Below are 21782 nucleotides of genomic sequence, written 5' to 3'. Positions count from 1 at the left end.
ACTCGGTATAGACAATATTTAAATAAACATAATGTTTTATGTGTGTTATAGCTTAACCTATATTTGCATTACTCTAGGCCAATCGTGATATATACGTGTTGATGAAGTACTCTTCATATATCAAGTAGCAGACCCACAAAAGTAACGTAATTGTACTGATAAAGTTTAAATCATAGCGGTATAATCTTCACGATCAAAAATATAGAATAGTAATTTAGCGAAAACAACTGTTCGTCAATCCAATTTTCACATTTACTTATATTGCCTAAGTTTTAATTCCTTCAAAAAATTATTTGTGTTTCAATTCAATAAGTAGTTTTATTTTGAGAAAATGGAAGACAGTTTGGTCAACGTCGATACAATAATTCTCGAGTAATCAAATTGCTACAAATTGCTACAACAAGGCTTCAAAAACGACTTTAAAATGCCTTTAATCTTTGTCAATAATTGTTCGTACGTATATTTGGACAACTAACAAGATAACAGAAAACGACGTCTTGATTAAAAATTTATAATACATATATCTGGAACTCTATAAAGTTTAACAAATTTGTAATCAGTTAAAGATAACAAAGCCTATTAATACATATTAATTATGGTTATATACGCATGTGTTTTCTAAACAAACCAAACAATTAGCACCATGTATGTATGTGTATTAAGGTATAAATAAAACTATATTTAATCCATGTATTTTATTAGGTAAATACTTCCTAGGATACGCAATAATATAGAACAATAAAACTCCCCTCACTTAAATGTAGTGTGGTAAAATTACATTACAACATTAATGTAAGAGTAACGCAAACCATGGAAACACTAAGAAAATGTTTATTATGTTTACAAACAGATAAACTACTTATGTTTAGACTTCTTTTTCTTCTTACTCGATTTCTTCTTATGTTTACGTTTCTTCTTCTTTTTCTTATGATCGTCGGAGCTGGAGTCCGACTCGCTGTCGCTGTCGCTGGCAGCTCGTTTCTTTTTCTTTTTATTTTTCTTTTTTTTCTTTTTACGCTTGCGAGCGTCAGATGATGAGGAGGAATAAGAATATTCAGAATCGCTCGATGATTCGCTGTCAGAATCTGGTTTCTTTTTGACGTTCGTCAGATCTAATTTAATTGTTTCAGTGTCGAATTTTGCCTTTTTTGGTTCATTAGTTCCAGCGATTAACGGATCCCGGGAATGTTCACGTTTCTTCCCAGGCTCAACTTTTGCTTCATTATCAGATTCAACATTTTCATCATAATCGGGTTCGAAGTGAGCTTCGTCTAGGACAGATTTTTTACGTTCTCTTTCATTTAAAACTTTAACTTCTTGAGTAATGTCATTTTTTTGTATGTTTTGTGAGTTTGTATCAAGTCTATCATTTATAGACTTCATTTCATCTTTAACTTTTCCGTAATGCCTTTTCTTATAATCATTGTCATTGTTGAAACGATAACTTTCCTCGGGTTTTTGTACGTCAGAACTAATTTTTCTTTCACCCTTTAATCCGTCTAACCTGGCCACTATTTCAGGCTTTCGATTTCGATCTCTTTCAACAGTAACTCGACGGTAAGGTATCTGCTCATGTTTAGGTGTTTTTGACCTGGATTTTACTCTTTCAACTGTACTTTGAACGACTCGAGGTTCTCTTACTTTTCGAACCTCTTCAACTTTTCCCCCGAGTCTTTCTTTGACTGACAGTCGAGGAGGAGGTGTTTTTGAATATCTTTTCTTTTTGTTGGGATCTGCTAGTTGTTGATCCTCATTCAACACAGGAACAGTGATTTGTATGTTATCTAAAGAACCCTTTATTTGAGTGTCATCGCTATACAGTTTCAATCGATCGCTACTAATCTTCTTAATTTCTATAGGTCGCAACGTACTAATGGCTTTGGAAAAAATTGCATTTTCAGCACGTTTTATAACCTCAGACGTTACTTTACCTCCGTCTTCTTCTTCTTCTGGTGAGGTTATTTCACCTGGTTCCTTAGACTTTTCAACATTATCATCTTCAACTTCCCATTTTGATAAAGCGGGTAGTGGCGCTAACATTTCTTTGTTATTATTATTTTTAGGTGTAGCTTCGATATCAACTTCCAATTCATCAGCTGGCACCTGAAGTTCAATACCGTCAAACGGCTCTTCTTTGTTTAATGTCTCAATAGACTTGTTTTCATTGACGTCCTCCTTTTCTTCGGTTTTGTTATAGATTTGTACTTCCTTCCCTAGTAGTTCAGTACCTTCGTCACCGTACAGGTCATTATTAGTTTTTTCTTGAATATCAGATTTTTCAAGATTATCATTCTCGGTAGTTTTTGTTAATGATTCAGGATTTTCTGCTTTGGGCTCAAGAGTCTGATCAGTATTTTCTTTAGGCTCTGCATTAGCATCTTGTTTAGAATCCGATATTTCCTGTTCATCTTCTTCTTTCTTTATTCCATCTTTATCTTTTTTGTCCTTTTTATCGCGCTTTTTTTTCTTCTCAACTTCTTTTTCTTTTTCTCTCTTTTTCTTTTTCCTATCTTTAACCTTTTTATCCTTCTCTTTATGATCTCTATTTCTTTCCGCTGATGATTTATCACGTGTACGTTCTTCTTTCTTTTCTTTCCTACTTTCCCGATCACGAGAACGGGCCCTCGTTTCACTTTGTTTTCTTTCACGGGTATCTCGACTACGTTTGGGTGAGACACGTTGTTTTCTATCTGGGGATTGTTTCTCGTGACCACGATCTCTTTCTTTTTCATAATCTCGATTTCTATCATACTCTCTAGAGCGTTCTTCACGGTTTTCTCTATTACCAGATCTCTTATCAACATCACGTGGTCTTTCTGTACGATCGGGAGCTTCACGATTTTCATTGAAACGATCTCTTTCTCGTCCATCTCTCTCACGATGTCTTTCATGGTCATTTGGATTACGCCTAGAACTACCTCTGTTGCGGACACTACCACGATACCCAGGTCGCACATCCCTACTAGTGTTATTTTCATCACGAAAACCTTCTCTGTAATTAGGATCAGGATACACCACAGAATTTGGCTCTCGGGGATCCACGCTAGGCGGTCTAAAAGGCGCAGATCCATCACGGAAATTATGTGGGACATTTTCACGGAAATTCGGATCCCTATATGGATTGTTTCTAAAATTGTTGTCTCTAAAAAGAGAGGGTGGCCCATTTCTAAAGTTATTATCGCGGAATGAAGCCTGAGATCCAGTATCTCTGTATGGTTGTCCATCTCTATAAGATACTGGACCTTGATCACGGTATGGGTGTGTTGTAGCTCTAAAGTTATCTCTATAACGTTGGGAATGCTCCGCTATGGGACCTGGTATATCACTTTGAAGTGGTGGCATTTGGTTATCCCTATATCCAGCCGGACCCTCGACGTACGGTGCTCTATAGGGATCTCTATAATTAGATGGTGGTAATCTATCTCTTTCCATAGTACCTGATGGTCCAAAAATAGGTTTCTCAAATGGAGATGGCTCAAATCCTGGAACAGTCGGTTCAACTCCAGGTGGAATATCTTCAAATGGTGGCGCATCGTAACGACTGCGATAACCCGGAGGGGGCTCGTTGGGTAAGATTAAATTTGCCAATAAAGGCATTGGTTTACTAGTGATAGGAGGATATCCAGGCGGCGGAATATTGTTTCGAGAGGCGTACCTGAAACATAACACAAAGATATCTTATTTATTTTTATAATTAAACCTATTTGATTAGTTTAAATAAACCAGTTTTAAATAAATTCTAAAATGGATCGTTACTTTAAATATATTCAACTTAAAAACATTTGTACAAAAGACATTGCTAAATAACCCTATTTGATTTTTATGAAAACTGCCTATTTAGTATTGAGGTGTGCTAAAAAATAAATTTCAGATCTTATCATAAATTTAAAAAAGTAAACTACAAAACACATCGATTTTTAATTTTTTTCCGCCCTCTTAAAAAGACAAAGAAATGCCTTCTGTCCACTGTTCACATCGTCAGAATAGTATAGTCACTTTGATGTTTTATATGTTTTTATCAAAAAATTGAGAATATGCCCATCATTAAAAGAGTATTGCCTCACGGAAGAAACCTAACAGCGATTTGGTTAGTGTGATGAGCAGAAAATTGTTATGATAATGCAAATTTGACTATCCCAAGTTATAATTCTCCCATATCAAGTCACTAAAATTTAAAATAAAACTTTCGCTTAAAACTGGACATCGGAGGCATCCTAATCTACAGGACCATAAAATCTGAAAAGAAGAATTCATTCATACCTACAATCTCGTTCTTAACCAAATCTTGATTATCTGGTAACTCATGAAACGTTAAAACACATATGTTATTTAGCTATTACAAAACAGTAACAAAAACCTTTATATTATACCTTTATATACACTATTAAGTAAAATAAAAAACAAGAGACACAATTATAACACTTTATTGTTTGTAACAGAATCACAAAGTACAATTGTTATAAAGGCGGTCAAAATGTACTTTCATAAATATTTCGTTATCCATATTATTTATATTTCTTTATACTATTATTATAAAATACCTATACATACCTCAATTATTATATCAAATTAACACAAATACAAAATTGGTTATCTCGTATACTCTTATTTATACACACATTACACAAAAAAGGCACCAGTATAATATGTGTACAAAAAAATATTTTAAAGCACGTGAAAGAGGCCATCACATGTCGTTATATGGACAATTTTTTCGTTCTTTTTAGATCATCATAAAACATACAAAGAGATATAAGTATCGCTTATAAAAGGAAATGTTTGAATACAATCCAAAGGAACACTGGGAGAATCATATTATTCATTATTTCATCGTAGTTACAACATTTCTTCAAGATAATTAATTGAAATCAAAATGTAAATATATTATAATTGAAATATTTAATAAGTACCTTACACTTACCGTTAACTTAAACATGAAAGAGTAAACCAGAGCCTGTAGTAACAAATAGTAAAATTGGTTAACTAATTCTATCATGTTTTAACAATATATGTAGCAGGATCGAAAAGTAATGATAATTAAAAAAATCTTTGGTTATAGCCATATAACCAAAGACAACACAAAAAAATCTGACTAATAGAACCATTTTCTGAAGATCCGCTGATTTAAATACGAGATAGCAATTAATAAAAAAAAACAAACAAACGTAAATAAACATGTATAAAATAAACCTGTCTAAGAAAATGCCTACCAAAGACTGCTGCTACGTATTCTACCTTAGTTCGCTGGTCGAAGAAGCCTAATGTTAATTGACTCTTTAAAAGTACGCAACGCACTGACTACTTTTCTGATTTTCCAGTGACGAATTAGCTATCAAAACTTCCCCAGCATTTGAGGTATCGAGCATAATCCACTTCCGAACTAAAATTGACTCTAAACTATAGTTGAAGAGCATAACACAAAAAATTATGAAGAAGACTAGAGTTATTCTCCTAACACAAAAACAGGCAGTCGTCTAGTTTGTTTTTTTTTGCTTGTCAATACATTTCTACGCTCTTTCCAGCTATTATTTGTGAATGAGTGTCGGATAAACATCTCCAACTTCTCAGCATTCCATGAATGCACCGTGCAGGTGAGGGTCTATCGCGTTGCAGGGAAAGGAGCTTCAACAGTGCCTAAAACTTGCAACCCATATGTAGGATTAAGGGGCCCCTATCTACCGATAAACGCTCAACTCCACCGACCAAGCTCCTTTCTCCACCTACACAAATTTGAAACGAACCTACTAGGGCTGCCTTCGAAGTACGTTCCAAGAATGAATTGATGTTGGTTCTGGACAGTCCCAAGTCTTTTAGTAGGTTGTAGAGAGATTTAGCTGTTATACCTCTCACAACCACTTCTATCGCGTACAAATCTACGACGAACTAGTGAGTTCGTTAGTGAGCTCGTAATACTTATTGACCTTGATGGCAAAGTCTTTCGTTTTATCCCATCTTACTAAATTGCTCTCATGAATTATGAATTAAGGTTTTTTTTAATTATAATTTAGTGCTAATAGGATATATGGCATGTATAGCATTTTAGTGCTAATGGGATGTAAAATTCTCCTATGTCTAGCCACTCGATCTGCATCTCTTAAACTCATTGCAAGGTTCTTATATTTAGCATTCTAGTCTAACCGAATAAAAGACTTGAATATATCCGTATCTCGGACCTTATTTCTTGATCCTTACCCTAGCCTGTTCTAGTCTAGAAAGGTAAGGTAATTTCTAAGAACGTTAAACAAATAATATAGGTAAAATAGTTGGGAGCTATAAACAAATAGATTAAATATTAAAAAAAAGAAGCAGGAAGATGGACAATCAAACTTGAAATGCTATGTTAAAGACAGCACTTCAGGTATAACCTTCAACTTTTTTGCCTCTCAAAGATACGGTTGTGATGTTAATTTCTCGTAGAGCGATAAACAACTCCGGGACAAAAAACAATCATTCAACCACGAAGACAAGCTCTCTGTTAGGCCATTTTCGGAGTACTATAAACATTGGGTTTACAAATTTGAGTACATTTAATTTTGAAAAGCCTTACTTTATTTTTATAATCATTAATTTTTGATTACTTTTCATAATCAAATGTGACACAAAGATATAGAGTTCGAGCAACCTCCTCAAAATTGGCCGTAATAAGTTGATTTAGTTAATCGCTTTTATAATGCTAAAGAATAGATATTGTTGTAAATTTAACATCAGTACATTAAATTTAAGTTTGTTAGGTGATGGATTTGTTGATCAAGTTAACTAAGTCATCTCAAGTGCTTATTGTTATTTACCAGATACACATATATAAACTTGTGAATTGATTGTGAATTGTAGTCGCCAGAGATGTCAATTTTAAAACCAATATGTATACTTAAAAAAATACATAGTGTTATTAATTGAACTGAGTCTCGAGAAAACCGCAAAGTAATATTGAGATAAAAAAATTATGTTTAAAATCATACTACTAACTTAAAAAAATTACATTGATAACAGTATTAAAACTTATATAGCAGAGTAATTTCTCCGTTTTAATACATGCGATACATAAACTAAATCTTAACATTAATAAATATCTGTTCTTATATAAATTCAAAATACCATAATACTTATCACACATTAAAGCCTTTGTCATCACATCAAAAATTTTGTGAACATTTAGACCACATAACTTAAAAAAGAAATCATGTTCAGAGATCATAAAACTTATTGCTAAAAAAAAACTTAATAAAATATAGATACATATATATCATTTTGTACAGTACACAGTGACAGTTAACGGATTCAAGAGTTCAATAATTCTCCCATCTCAAATATTTCCTAAGGAACCTAGTGAAGTTTTCACTTCAAAAATGGGACACTTGTATGTTATCAAATAATAATTGTTTATAAGCATACATGTTACCCATTATTTACCATATACATATATTATAATAAAAATTATGTCAAAACTAACATTTGCTTCTTTTAAGTTCATAAAACATTTACAAAAAACGAAAATTGTTAATCGGAATGTTATTAACAATTTTAATACTTCTAATATTATGTAAGCAGTTTTGTTTAGCCGTTGGTCGTTTTCTATAGTTTATTATTTTAAAAGAAAACATAAAATGTTATTGCTAAACAGCACCTTCTAACAATTATCTATTTATTGGAATAAAAGGCACTACAAAAAGGTCATTTTTAAATTAAGTTAAGAAACTGTTACAATCATTAAAATTAACCTAGGATCGCGATCAAATCCAAGGTTGTTTTGATACGAATCTTGCATTATTTTATTTTTACACCCATATTTAGTCTCTAGAAAACCGTCTCTTTTTTTAACCTCTAACGTAAAAACAGTTGTTTCATAATAGAGCGAGATACCAGGGCCACCAGACCTTATTTATTTTCTGATGGACAAAACATTTATAATAGTTATGTGTGTACAGTAAACGTTAATATATTAGCTATCAGCTTATACCGATGGCCAATTCTCAGGTACCAGTTACTACAGATAAGAAAAAATTGTAGTCACATTACTTATAGTCTGATTTTTACGTATGTTGTAGAAAATATTGTATACAATCTCAATGAATACTGCCACATTATAAATTATTTATTTATTATTATAACCTGTCATTGGACAAATAATAAGATAATTTTAATAAAACACTATTAAAAAGGCAATTATCATGAATGCAGTATGGATGGCTGGCCCCTGGGATTGGTCTGGCAACTTACAAAATACATTTAAATAGACCCCTAAATATTAAATTTGAAAAACAACCATCAGACTGTAAGTATGATTGTGTTTTTTTTTGCTACATACACACTTACATCCATAAGAAATAGACCTCAGACTATGAGTAAAGTGAGTAAAATTTTTACTTACCTCTAACACCTGGTACCTCAGAATTGGTCGTCGGTATAAGCCAGCAGATGTGTTTACGTTCTCTGGGCACTCTAATACTTACCTATTAATTACAAATGTTTTGTCCATCGGAAAATAAGTAAGGTCTGGCGGACTCAGATCTTAGACTATAAGTTTGACATCGCCGTCTTTGTGCATTAGTGTATATCTATTTATGTTATCAAGCGGATCGACCAACTTCGGTGCTGATTTTTCATTTGAAAGCCAATGTTCTTGCAGCGGCTAAGGCCTCTTAGGTATGTTTTAGTTGATATCATTCTAGCAGTGTAAGACTATCAGCCCTTTTCTTACTAAAGAAGCTAAATCTACCGTAAAAAATGAATGCGTGCCTTTTTCAAGAGACACTCTGGTATTTCTAGATAGTCGACTTCCACAAGCATTACACGTGCACTGCAATAGGATTCGACAGAATTAACAGAAACTTTCTGCACTAATGGACAACTATTATTTTCTACAAGTATATCTATAATTTAGATAAAAGATACACCCTACCAAATAAAACAACCGAAAGTACTACATAATCTCCAGCGGAGAGACCAGCACAAACGTAACTACCGTGAAGGCTGTGTCTGCGACTGGTCATTCCATTACGATTGGGTTTATATATTGGGAGGAAAATAAAACAAGAACTCTTAGACATTAGATCCGAATGTATCAGTATTGCCTCCAATTCTGTTTTCATAAAATCACTTATTTTAGAGATCGTGCCAAATTGACTGAAGACCAGACTGTACTATAAATTTAATATCAAATAATCTATGGAATTATGCCTACATTACATAGTATCATAGATGTTGAGTCCCCACAGCAGACACAGAATTTAAGTATAAGTTACAGAGGTTTCCATAAGGTCTGAAGAAGTCTTATTCTAGCAAATACGAAAAACAACTGTGCTTTTAGATTGCATTAGATGGCTGCAATTCAAAAATAGGCTGTAATCGCTAGCCGTGAAGTCGAACTCTTGCATTCTGCTGGTAGTGTCTCTTCCAAGGCTAAGATTTTTACAGACACTGACATTTGACAAGAAGTTTTTAAATGGGAAGTCCCCGAAGATTATCAAATTGTCCTGACGTTTTATTAGGAGCCATTAGTTTCTGCAGCCATTTTTTTATGTGAGACTATCCATTGTTTCATCAAAATAAGTTGAGATAGTAGACAACGTAGCTAGTGAGATAGTACAGGTGATTACCACAACCCTGGTCTTCGAAATCTGAACCAGACTTTTTGCTTACTATACTTAAGAAACCATCAGCTATTTAGAAAGCGAACTCTTATCTTCAAATACAAGTTGTGATTTCAATTTAAATTGACAGATATTTGTTAAAGGACATAAAAATTTGAAGATAAGACATGAGAAGTGGTTTGGAAGAGTTATGGATTTTAACGTTGACAAGAACGTTCAATGCAGTTTTCACTTTTTGTAATCTATAGTTAGTTTAACGTTTATGTTTTATAAATCATGATTTGATTTATTGTCGTTTGAATACTATTTTTTAACCAAAATCAAAATAGACATTATACATACTGTCCTCGCGTTAATGCTAGTCGACTCCTGAATGTGGTCGGTGAAACGGAAACGGGAAAGAAGAGAACAATTAAATTTCCGGACAAACAGATATGGATGTGCCTTAAATAATGTAATCACTAAATAGTTACCTATATTATATCATATTATTTGCGATTTTTAGGTGTACTTATCTGAATGTAAGCAATGTTTTCAGATACTGCACGTTTTTTATAATTTTATAACTACATGAACCCGACGTCTCGGTTCCTTTATGGCAACCGTGATCACGAGCAGATGAGATGAAACTGACACACTTATACAAGCTATTAAGAAACGCGTAGTATCGGAAAAAAAATTGTTAAATTTACTTATGTTTTGTAATTTTGTAGACTAAGCAAATATAAATATATGTTAAAAAGTTATAATAATAATAAAATTAAAAATACTAGTTTAATTTAAAGCTATAAACGTTGAAAATAATATTATTCCCCTCCTACCTGGAGCTCACATATCATAGGAAGAGACTAGCATTATGACTACATTCACACTGATGACAAAATTATAGGTTATCTCTATCGTATAAAATATTTTATATAATAAAATATATCATCAGACTATTTATCTAAATCAACTCTTCATGATAGTTGATCAACAACAGTATTAATAAAGAATATATACATATATTATAATAACCGCTTGATATAAGATGACAATTTATTAATTTTACATACAAGCTTTTATTAACACGATCCTTTACAATACCCGCAATGTTTGTATGTATAAATGTATGGAATATGTGAATATATAAGAATATATTCTTAACATAATTTGGATGTATTATTGATAGGCGTGTATTTATTGATGATATACAATGAAAACATGCGACTACCTATTATATATGCCAAATACAAATAAGCTCTATCACACATTAATGTTAATATGAGAGAAAAAAAAAAATTAATATAAATTTGCAAAATATGAAACGCTATCGTATTTAACAATATCCCTGTGTTAAAATCTATAAGAGGTAGTCATTACATATTATCAGCATTAATATTAAACGATACAGATAACAATAATATGTATGAAACATTAAAAATAATACCACAGATTAAATATAAATTTAACATTTTCATACAAATTAAAAATGTTGTACAATTTTAATTAACGACGTAAACAAAATATTTCAATAATTATGTAAATGTTAATACAACATCAGTCTTAAATATATCACAGTGAGTTTTATTTCCGGACGCCTCTAGTCGACACGTAGTATAAACGGAACCGTTGACACGTAGTATAAAACGTTGAACGTTGTATAAAATCGGCTTCAAGACCGTAACGCTGCATTATACTCACCAATATACATAACACAAGAACAACTGACGGTAGTCGTCAATTTAACTCAAGACCTGACAGAGTAGAGGAACGTCGAAGATTTTTATATCCCGTTAAAATTGTTTTAAAAAAGCTATGGACTGGTCCTTATAACATGTCAAAAACACATCGCTGGCGGTTCGATCCGATCGGCAAACTCGTATCTTACAACCATATTCTCATAGACGCTAGGCCACGCGAGCCGACTAGTTAAACGTTTACAATCGTACCTGGCTCCGAATGGCGGCTCTACACTACGACGTGGTGGCGACAACAGTTCATCGTAAACGCCGGCGAATCTGTTTGGAAATAAAAATATTTTATTAACATATACAATTTTACTAAATTCAAGAATAATGTATTGCCTCAGAAAATGTTGTATCTAAATCGATAATTCTAACACAAGAGGGCGCTGCAAGTACTTTAACGCTGTTGTAATTGACAAGAATCCTAGTCAGCTTCTGGTTGTTGTGAGATTCATTAATATAAACTGTTTTAGTTCTTTCTGTTGTTTGTCATGCTTAAAATAAAGCTTTACCAGAAACAAAAAAAAATCCCATGTGGAGACATTTTTTATGAACATGTCGTATTGACAAAGGAGCTTATAGCGCTTTAGAGTGTATGCTAATGTGTGATTAAATTTTTAATTATCACACAGATCCTCGAGGCCGGCTTCACTGCTGCAGTGTCTGCTTTCTTTGAGAATACGAGAGGGTTTGGATAATGATAGATGCAATAAACAACAGGGAAACCTCACTGCGCAAGAGAAAAATATCCATCTCCTAACAGACATCCTCACCGAGCAATGAGAAGCGAACCTAAATAATTTGTACCATCCAGGGTTATGGGTACAAAATAGAATCGCCTGGCATTATATAACATATCAAAATGTTCGCCCTATTTGGGGTTATCATGGACTCAAGTAGCATTATTAAGCGGCTCATACATCTACAATAATATTGCACAATCTAGTTTCAATCCCTAAAATGATTGTACGGATTTTATTATTTAACCGTGATCACGGTTGCTGCAAAGTAACCGAAACGTCGGGATTATGTAGTTTTTAAATAATAAAATCCGCTTGGTAAATCCGAATAATACTAGTTTCATTTAAATGAATACTCGCGAAAGTCTTAGATCTCATTATGATTGTACAATATTATTAGCAGTGTAGAGATAATATTAAAAAATTGCGCAATCATTGAACAAAAGTTTGAGCAAACTTAAATTTTATTGCGCAATATGTATTTTTTGTACTGTGTATGTAGGGTTAGTGTTGCGTAAGATCTTTCAGTTCACTGTTTTGAAAGGTTATGGTCAGTTCAGTTACGTGAATGGTTTGTCAAACTTATTGCTAACTAGTACTGAACGTTCGGATTCAAAGAGGGTATTCAATATTATTGCATGATAGAAATATTGTGCAAAATTATTGTACATGTATGGGCCGCCTTAGAAAATGGTCACATTCTAAGCAGTCATTCAACACAATTTTGGTGGACAATTGTTCTAAATCAGAACTCTATCCTTTAACTTATAAGAGCTAATGACGACGCTACTATAATAGACTCGTCACCGCAACACACAGATGACAGCATATCAGATGCCAGGAAAACTAAATGGCAAGAGAGCCTACCTCTTCAGAGGAAGTCCGAAACCAAAATGATACCAAAAAACAAATATTCAGATGTAGAGAATACCATTCCATAAATTCTATTCACGCAACAAGAGAAACTATTGTTGTCTCAAACTATGTGACGTTAAAAACTCATGAATGACTTAGCTCGGTAAGGCTAGGTATAAAATGTCACAAGCCTTCTTTTTGACCACAGTATACGCACCAACTTTGTACTTCTGCTTTTTTCGGGTCAATGAACCAACCACCTAACTTCTTAGTAATAAACTACCAGAACTTTACTAAGTCTGACCATAATGTAATATTCTGGATAAAATAATACAGGTGTACAATAATTGGTGTAGACAATAATTTTGGACATTGGCGGATGTGAATGCGAATATTCGTTACATCACTAGTGTCTATGTATGTATGTACCTGTGAGGCGAGTGAGTCCTCGGCGGCGACCTGGCGGCGGATCGTCGCGGCGTTCTCACCGGCGAGTGTGGCGGCATCGAGCGGTGAGGGGAGCGGAGCGGGGTGCGGGGGGAGCGCGGAGGGGAGCGGGCCGGGGAGCGGAGGGGGCTGCGGTAACGGAGGGGGGAGCGGTGACGGCGCCGAGGGGACGGAGACCTGGGAACATTGTGTAGATATTATATATAGTTATGACGTCATATGAGTAATTGTTTTCATTAATAATTTCGACTGGACACTGCTTCATTGCCTTTTACTCGATGATAGGTGGAAAGAAAGTCTAGATGGTGAACACACTATCTCAGTAACAAGTCTATTCACTCTAGTCTGAAAGACGCTCAAAATATAATGGGAAGGATACGCAGTAGCAAGCAAGGTATTTGAATACTATGTTGCTTTGTGCAAATGTATTGCTTATAACAAACTATTTATCATCATCATCATCATCATCATCATCAGCCTATCGGAGCGCACTGCTGAGCAAAGGCCTCTTTTCACATGGAGAAGGTTCGAGCATTAATCACCACGCTTGCTCAAGACCGGTTGGCGATTTCAATCTTATAATTTGAATATAAGACCAGGGTTCCTCAAGATGTTTTCCTTCACCGTCAATCAGTGGTGTCTAAATACTCTCAGAACGTACATATGACTCGGAAAAGATCACATTGGTACTTGCCAGGTTTCGAACCTTCGCCCTCACGTGAGAGAAGGGCCTTTAATATCCAGGCCACCACGACTAGACTATTTAAGGTTTTTATTTAATTTTATTTTAGTATTAATGGTACTGTGCTGGTGTTAGTTTCCTAGTTCATATTATTATTACCGTGTCAGTGATAGTGTCCGTTCGCGAGTGCGACGTCTTCTCGGAGACCAGGGCGATCGCCGCACACGACCACGGGATATAGACCTCGATCTGGAATCAATACAATGACATCTTTAAAATTTATATTTAAATATATTACACTTTTAAGATCATTGTCATATGATTTAAAATGTGACCATAGAATACTGTTATTATGTATGTATGTAAGAATAAATCAATACAAAGCGACATATTTCACGAACTCACGGATTAATAAAATATAATACGCAATGTATTAAAAATAATATGGCCAAAACTTAATGCACTCGGACTGAGCTAGAAAGCAAGACTTCATAACAACATATCAAATAACGTTTACAAACCGCGAGTATCTTATTCTGCTGGTGGCTCGACTGCGCGGTCGGGGGCGGGGTGACCGCGGTGGGCGGGGCGAGCGTGGCGAGCGGGGGGAACGCGGGGAGCGGGACGGGGTTCTGGAGCCTGAGTGAGCCCGGCGGCGTTCCTCCTCACGTCTCTTAGCACGCATCTCCTTCTCCCGGATCATACGGTTGAAGGCCTCCAGAGGATCTTCTTGCCTATGGAGCACAGTATCGTTTAATATCCATATGAGAAAACATTTTAATTTAAAATAATGGTATCCAACAGCGAAAAAATAATTTTTTTGAATGTAACTTTTATCTTTTTTGTTGACATGATACATGGATGATATTCTATACCTAGCCCATTCACTAATCATGAAAAAAAACATACTGACACTGATTAAATTAGAAAAGCAAAACATATAATCACGTTTATCATCAGATAAGGACAGACAAATGTATTAGGGGAATATATGTCTTAGGGAAAATACGTTAAATAATGACATCAAAGATTTTCATAAGCACACAAAACTATGGTATTATTGAAATTTTGCATGGTTCGGTTCTTAACGAATTTAAAATACACTGCTAACGACCTATCAGTTTGTGCATAGATTTTTAAAAAAAGCCAAAAAGTAGACATCCTATATTTAATAAAACAGCCCATCATGAATTTCTAGTAGTAAAACTATTAAAGAATAAATAAGCACTAATAACATTTCCAAATATACAAATATACATTAAGCAACAGGTACATTAAGCAACACCTAAGTTAATTAAATCTGACCTCACACTTCATATGATTGGATTCTCTGCTTTAAATTGTATTGCTTAGTTGTAGTGCGGTTGAACATATCTAACAGAATGTATGGATCGTGTATAGGGCTGCCCCAACCAAAATCACATCAACTTCTCACAAAATATCAAATCGAAGATCTCACTTAATATCAATCTGTAGATTATTTGGCCATGTGTAGAACAACACAATATTTTTGGTACATACTAGAAGGTTAAATTCTGTACAATAATTTATTTTATATTCTATACTAAATCATAAATTTCAATGCAAAGAAAGATCTATTCAACATAGTGTTTTCATTAGGTTCCTAGTTCGTGACTGTTCTTATAAAACAGATCACATCTCCAATATAGTGATTTATTAATGACGAGTTATGATCTAATATAATATGCACTTGTAGTGTTGGCGATCCGATAAAAAAATAGTAATATTCAGTACCTCTCAATATTTAACTTACAAGAAACTTTACAATATGTTGAAAGAATCGCAACAAGCGGAAATAGAATTATTTAAAAGTCTAAATAGCTGTTTTAATTAATATTAGAAAATGTCGTTCCTTTCCAACTTTATTCGTGCGTTACGTGCGCATTTTGTTTCGAGAATACCATAGACTGCGTACTAAAACATTTTCGTTTAATTGATGTGAACGTAAAAATATGCATGTTCGTTGATAACTTCAATTCTCTTTTATTCACTTTCTTTTTTATAGTACATCATACAAGAATAAATGTGTAACTTAGAGACAAAACGAGTTCCAGAAAGAAATGTATGTATAGTCTGTGCCAGATCAATTTATACAAAAAAATTTTTTATCTCGTGATCCAGCGTTAAGTACATAAAATTCCCAGAAAAAAAAAATATATATTTGTTAACCTGTCTTATTGTGTTAAGTAGTTTTTGCGTAGAGAATATACATACATACATACTCAAAAGTTTTCTCATTTATACTATTAGTAGAGTAATAGCTATCAATGTTATATTGTTTACCCGTTGGGGGAGTCCTTAATGCCTGGAGGTGGTGGCTGGTACGCGTCTTGAGGGTAGCGACGACCGAACGCAGGGCTGGAAATATTTTTTATACATATTCATTTAATTCAATTAAAAGAATACTTCTATACTAAAGACAATTAAGATTGATGAAATATGAACTTTTTATTGACTGTCCATCTATTTGTTCCGACAAATATATAAAGCAGCGGAACCTGTTTGAGTAGGATTTTTACGGGAAAATAGATGTCGTTATAAATAATGAATTCGATGTTTCCAGCTGGTTCTGTATAAGATAAATATTCTGTCGTCTGTTAATCCAAGAGGACATTTTAAATTAAAACCGCTTGTGACATATATTTTTAATAACTTATTAGTGAATTAACTATAAGTTGGAAAATTTACTTAGGGTAATGCTGAGACGGAGGCGGCACGGCGGGCAAGTACGGCGGTGGACCGCGATTATAAATCACCTGGAAAATAAAAAACATTATAATCAACTCGGGACCACCTTGCTAAGTGAGATGTTACTATTTAAAAAAGTATACAAAAATAGTAGGGTCTTGATTTTTCTTCTATCCGGATGTATTCTATATGATTTTGATGCCATATCCATAGATTTGATGTTGTAATATAAAGAATTTATATTTATTGAAATAATTCAAATGAAGTTTACTTCTTTTTACTTTTATAAGCCATGTGATTTTACCTTATTTTAAAATATGGAATTCTATAGTGCCCGTTATGCTATTAAACACAATACATGCCTATTTGTTTTTTGCGGTTTTTTTTGTTTAATTTTTTCCATCTAAATGGTTTAAATCTTTAATACGGCACTCGTACAAAACTTTACAAGTAATATTTGTAGCGTTAGTTCTCTTTTTAACATACGGTTAACAATTTAAATTTACCTGAGAAGAAATAACATCCCTGCGTTCGTCTATTGTCGGTGTGCTCGCTCGTTGTTCATCGATTCGAGGCATCTGAAGTGTAAATTAATATATTATAAACATATATAAACACTTGAGTCAAAATACTCATATAATAGTCTGTTTTATGTTATGTCATTGAATATATATGTTTTGTATGTAGTCATAATCAAAAACCTTAAACTTAGCATCTATATAAATGTGAATCGCAACAGACCTTTTTTATATTAACAAAATACATTAGAAAATATTCGTAAAGATGTGTTGCAAGGATTGTATTCAGAAATATATGCCCTTTACTTTGTTATATACAATAAGAGTGTATAAATTGTAACATACATGTAACGGCGGCGTGTCCATCTCAGGTGGTTTAACAGGAGGACCTGGAACAATAGAATAATAAATTCCTACTATTACAAATGCCATATCATATAACACACTGCATGCTAGTGTCGCAGTAGCCCCCGCCACCTAGCTCTCTCATGGCAATTAAAGTTAGTATATTTCTTCTTATTAACAAAAAATAAAACTACCTACAGTTAGAAAGTCAAAATATAAAATGAACAGCAAAAGAATAACGAATAAAGAAAGATTGACAAACAACGATTAAAACTGTGCATACATGTTTTACGAGGTATATTAATGGTATGTAGCAATATTAAAATGTTCTACGACTGTTCTACTGGACAAGCTGTTGTAAACGGCGTCGTTTGTGCATGCAAAGCTGTGCAACGGTCGCAGTACCGTAGCGAGATCGATGGTTCGAGTGAGATGGACGGGACGAGTGGGAACCGTAAGGCCCTTGGGGACCGCGGGGCCTTTTAGACCCGTGAGCGCCGCTGGACCCGTGAGACCCTCGAGACCCGTGGGGTCCGTGAGAAGTCTGAGGCCCGACAGGCCCGTGTGGTTCGTTCGTAGAGTGATGCGCGTGTGCGGGTGGCACGGTCACGGTGATATTATCATCGGCTGATCCGTCCGACTCCTCGGCCTTGCTTCCCTTCGTCTCTTTATCGCCGCCACACCCGGACACGCGCGAATCTACCACAGACCATCGACCACAACATTCTATACTAACTTACTAACTGTAGGCAATTCACATTGTTCACTTTCACATTACATTGTTAATAATCATTAGTGTTTGTTTTGTTAGAAAACCATTCCTATGTATAGAAAAGTGTAGTAGCTATGTATTGTTTGTTAATTACCGTTATTGAGGGGCGCTGGTTGGGGCGGGCCGTTTATATTTATAGGTTGGACCGGTGCAACTGGAGGTGGTTCTGTGAATTGATTGAAAAGTTCCATTGATACATGTACATCAGAATCAATTTGACTAAAATACATAAGAGAATAGCTGTATATATAACATGTATTAGAAGTAATATTATTAGACAATCACCAATAACTGGCGGAGCAGCCGAGGGTCGGTGTGGCGCTCGTCGGCTGTAGCCGGTTTGATTACGAAATGACGATACTGAATTTCTTAAAAATCTGTAAATGAAATAACATTTCCTTTTTAAGCTTCCCACCTAAAATAGTTAGTTATAAAAGCCTGATTTATCTATAGATATTATATATTAATATATTTTATATATTATTACATAATTCATATTCCTTCACTAAATAACACTGATCAAATGTGAAAGCAAACTGTCAGTAATAGATTTCCTGATAATATTTTAAAAAAGCTTCTAATATATTTATCTATATACCTATTAGGAATCAATGTAGTAGGCGCAATTTCTTTCTCGCGACAGTCAGGACATTCATGGTCTTCAGATTCCAACAATGCTCCTCTTATGCCTAAAAGACAATTTCTTATTAAAACCTATCAAAATGTAATGACAACCACAGGTGGAAATTTAAATCACTTAATACAATTTCAGCTCGGAGAAAGTTAAAGTATATTTGATACATATTATATCTATTCTTTTAATTTAAAATTATTTATTTACTTGTATGTAAAAAATATACGAAATTGAGAAGTTACAATAATACTAACATTCATCACAAAAGGAATTTCCACAGCATGGTATCATGACGGCATCAGTAAGCAGATCTCTACAGAGACTGCAAATTAATTCATCAGGAATTGTTGGTTCTGGAGCTACGGGAGCATTAGTTGGCGTATCAGCTCCTCCAGCACTCTCTGATGCTAAATATGCCTCACTAGAAAAAGCAATATTCGGTCAAAATATCAAAACATACTGTGTTTTAACATTTAAAAACATTATAAAATACAAAACAGAATTAACATTCAAATGTACATGATCTGACTTAAGAATTTTTTTTTATGCAAAAAAGACAAACAAGAAACTTTGTAGGTAGTCTGTATGCACTTGTAGCTAATTGTAAGCTATTTTTTGTACAATAAACATTTAATTGAATATTAAATAACAACAATATTGAATAATATATCAAACATAATAGGTTATGTATTGGGTTTAATCTAAACAGTGGACTATACTGACTGATCCACTGCTGGCACAGCAAAAGTTCCACTTGGGGTCATCATGGCTCCTGGTGCCTTAGGCCCATCAACTGGCACCATAAAACTACGGGGAATACCTGTACTTCTTCTTATCTCTACTGGATCACCCTAAAAACAGAATGGGACTATTTAATTTGTATTATTATACAGAATACACAACAAAGAATAAAAGAACATATATACAATAATATCATCAGTACATTGATTTAGAAATCAAATTTCTTTAGATAATATGTATGGATTAACTAACGGAAAGAGCTGCTGGGCAGTCTTTGATCCAATGACCACGTTTCTGACACTTGTAACAAATATAATTAGATGGTACAGCTCCTCGTTGATTCTGCCCTCTGATTTTTTGATAACTGAAATTAATAATTGGTAATTCATTAGCGACATTTTAAATAATTAAAAAGAGGAGTTTTATTTGCCTATGAATAAACTCTGTGACAAGCATGATCATAAATACAAAAAAAAATGATGTTATGGTGATAATTTTAAGTAACTTACTTGCTTGGATCATAATCAAATGTGGACTGTGATATCATAGCATTAATTTTATCCTGTTCACTACCCTCCATGCGAGACAAGTCCGCCAATCCCTTATTGAGGGTAACATCTTTTAGAGGATTTGATTGACTACTGCTTGCACCTTCCCACTGCTTTTTTGGCTGCTGAGCAAGTGGTACTCTGGCCACGAGCAATGAAGTATTTTTTGGAATTAATGTGTTGTCATCCACATAGACTGAAAAAAAGATATTTTCGATTAAGAACAAATTTTATTAATCAAATATTTAATAGTAACTAAGCTAAAAAGACTAAACAAATGTGTACTAACCTTCTTTTGTCTGAGCATTAGTAATTTGAAGATCAAAATCCGAAGTTTTTCCTATTCGTTTCTGCTGTGAAATAGCCGCTTTCAAATCGCCTACAGATATATGTAAGCCATCAAAAGTAACGGTGTCATAATCCAATGCGCTTTTGAATTTGTAGTGCACAGACATTTCCGTAAAGAACCGTTTAATATTACTTTATGTAACATGTCCATAAAGTGTACGAATGTGTTCAAACTTTTATTGCCATTAATGAGTTCTTGTGATATAGGTCGAAAATTTTGAAGCACATTTACGGCTCATTAGAGTATACTTCACTTGAATACAAAATGTTTTATTTAACTACTAGCAAATAATACACAGTATTTATTTACTAGATCTCACATATAATCAATAATTTACTTATTCTAAAAAATGCTCACACGGCCATTTACAACTTTTCATAGTCACAGACTAAACAGTAAACATAAAATTAAATTAAGAGCAGAATATGTAGCTTTTACCAAGATGTTGCCACAAGTTTTATGATCCAAGTACTATTAGTTTTTATTTTTTTTTATATGTCTGTAGTTTTCGCAATAACAGATGCAGATTTTTTCCTTTCTGTATAATCGCTTATGAGAATTTTTAAACTTCAACACCCATTTGAGTATCCTATAAATCCAAATGTTAATGGAGACAATTAAATAATTAACTATTACATGCACGTTATAATTTAAAATATAATGTCTATGTGTTTATCCTTCTTTATTAACTATTTATTCCTCAATATTATTTTTGTGATTACCCAAAAATTTATGTACAATTTTCGAAGAAACAAATAAAAATTTTATAATGAGCTATTTTATGCTAATATACCTGAAAAAACAATTCAAATATTGAAAATAACACCTTAACTTGGTTTAAAGCAGGAATATCGAGAACTAATAAATGGCTTACGTTTATACACAAAATATATATAAGGTAAGCAATTACTGTTTCCATCATGTTAAATTAAGTAAAGATAATGATTTCAGTCTATATTACTGTTTAAAATATTCTTGTTATTTTTGATTTTAGTCTGATTGATTATAATGTGTATTTAATTTGTTTTTAATAAAAAAGTCGTAATCGTTTTTTTTTATAGTGGCAATTTCACACCAGGAAGTGATTAATCAAAATTATTTCCATTTTATAAAGAAGTCTGTAAA

General features: G+C 33.6%; 1 protein-coding gene across 2 annotated transcripts; it reads right to left on the bottom strand.

Annotated features, from left to right (window-relative positions):
- Positions 1 to 680: 680 nt before the first annotated feature.
- Positions 681 to 21051, bottom strand: LOC116773899 (E3 ubiquitin-protein ligase RBBP6). Of its 2 annotated transcripts, XM_061521428.1 has the most exons (18): positions 20598 to 21051; positions 20270 to 20504; positions 20013 to 20124; positions 19743 to 19870; positions 19274 to 19440; positions 18984 to 19074; positions 18671 to 18762; positions 18480 to 18551; positions 18019 to 18312; positions 17614 to 17657; positions 17257 to 17328; positions 16751 to 16818; positions 16346 to 16420; positions 14563 to 14775; positions 14201 to 14290; positions 13342 to 13536; positions 11522 to 11590; positions 681 to 3655 (listed from the first exon to the last, which is right to left on the bottom strand). In XM_061521428.1, exons 1-18 carry the CDS (start codon positions 20761 to 20763, stop codon positions 856 to 858), a joined length of 4983 nt encoding a protein of 1660 aa, XP_061377412.1. In that variant the 5' UTR covers positions 20764 to 21051; the 3' UTR covers positions 681 to 855. The 2 variants fall into 2 exon arrangements, with proteins under 2 accessions (XP_061377412.1, XP_061377413.1); XM_061521429.1 differs by lacking the exon at positions 18019 to 18312 and having other exon boundaries at positions 20598 to 21050.
- Positions 21052 to 21782: the final 731 nt, after the last annotated feature.

This window comes from Danaus plexippus, chromosome 8 (genome assembly GCF_018135715.1).
Source record: "Danaus plexippus chromosome 8, MEX_DaPlex, whole genome shotgun sequence".
NCBI classification, from domain to species: domain Eukaryota; kingdom Metazoa; phylum Arthropoda; class Insecta; order Lepidoptera; family Nymphalidae; genus Danaus; species Danaus plexippus.
This window is presented reverse-complemented; position numbering and strand designations above follow the sequence as displayed.

Bases quoted from the DNA above. Each gene is read 5' to 3' on its own strand.
- LOC116773899 (XM_061521428.1), bottom strand. From the start codon at position 20,763: ATGTCTGTGCACTACAAATTCAAAAGCGCATTGGATTATGACACCGTT. The intron at 19,441-19,742 runs GTCAGTATAGTC...TGCTTTTTCTAG, and splicing joins GCTGTGCCAGCAGTGGATCA to TGAGGCATATTTAGCATCAG. The intron at 18,313-18,479 runs GTAATTAACAAA...GGTCTGTGGTAG, and splicing joins ACCAGCGCCCCTCAATAACG to ATTCGCGCGTGTCCGGGTGT.